This window comes from Wasmannia auropunctata, unplaced genomic scaffold (genome assembly GCF_000956235.1).
Source record: "Wasmannia auropunctata unplaced genomic scaffold, wasmannia.A_1.0 LD336095.1, whole genome shotgun sequence".
NCBI classification, from domain to species: domain Eukaryota; kingdom Metazoa; phylum Arthropoda; class Insecta; order Hymenoptera; family Formicidae; genus Wasmannia; species Wasmannia auropunctata.
In genome coordinates, this window is record NW_012026795.1 from 878650 (window position 1) to 879552 (window position 903).

The 903-nt window shown below is 47.7% G+C and overlaps 1 protein-coding gene across 1 annotated transcript in view; it reads right to left on the reverse strand.

The window, feature by feature from the left end:
- Window positions 1-31: 31 nt before the first annotated feature.
- Window positions 32-903, reverse strand: part of LOC105462797 — a 14754-nt gene continuing 13882 nt past the window's right edge. Inside the window, exons 5-6 of the mRNA XM_011709647.1 lie at window positions 146-445; window positions 32-65 (exon numbers count right to left, since the gene is read on the reverse strand). Of these exons, the coding sequence (XP_011707949.1) occupies window positions 32-65; window positions 146-445 (334 nt within the window). The remainder of the gene's footprint in view (window positions 66-145; window positions 446-903) is intronic.

The window sequence follows — 903 nt, forward strand, 5'->3', positions numbered from 1 at the left end:
AATTTATATTATAGAAAAAGAATATGTAGTGTTAAGCCCACTCCACCGCGCCAGCCCGTTGCCATCTGCAACAGACATAAAGGGAAGCAATTTAAAAAATTGCAAGGAGAAACAGAAAGAAGGAAGAATAGCTAGCAAAAAATACTCACATTTATTGTAGAAGCAAACGGTCCTCGTATCCGACGCCACGTCGAGGATGACGCGCAAAGGTGCCTCCTCGCACGGGCTCGCCGGTGCCTGTGGGCTGTCCTCCTGCGAGCTTACCCTTGCACCACCGTCATCCGACGCCTCCACCCCGCGCGAGTTCATCTGCGGGTCCTCCCGCGGGCTCCCCGGAGGCGTCCTCGCCCTCGCTAGGGTCCAAAAAAACTTATCCTCGTATTTTGAGGCAGCAAGGCGTCTGGCCGTACGCAACCAGTACATGCGACAGCACCAGTCGCAGGTACTGGGTACAAAATATTTATTACAGTTTATGCACTTCATGTTTAATCTTTAAAAATTTGGTGTCACAACTGTACAACTTGACTGTCGAGACTGTAACGACTCAACATCGACTGACTCAAGGCTCCACGGGAACCCGCGAGTAAAAATGCAAGCCAAAGAAATAATTATCTCTCCTACCTGGTAATGTCGTGAGGATGATATTGATACATATGTTATATCACACACACGCTCTCCGAAATGATAGCGGCTATAAAGAATATAAATGAAATTGAAACAGTTTTAACTATAAAAACGCTTTTACGGAACCGCCAATCGATCCGATACCGCCGAACCGATACAGCTGATCTGTTGAACCGATACTACCGATCTGTCGAACTGATACAGCTGATCTGTCGAACCGCCTGTCGAACTGATACCCCTGATCTGTCCAACCGCCTATCGAACAGCCTGTCAAACTAC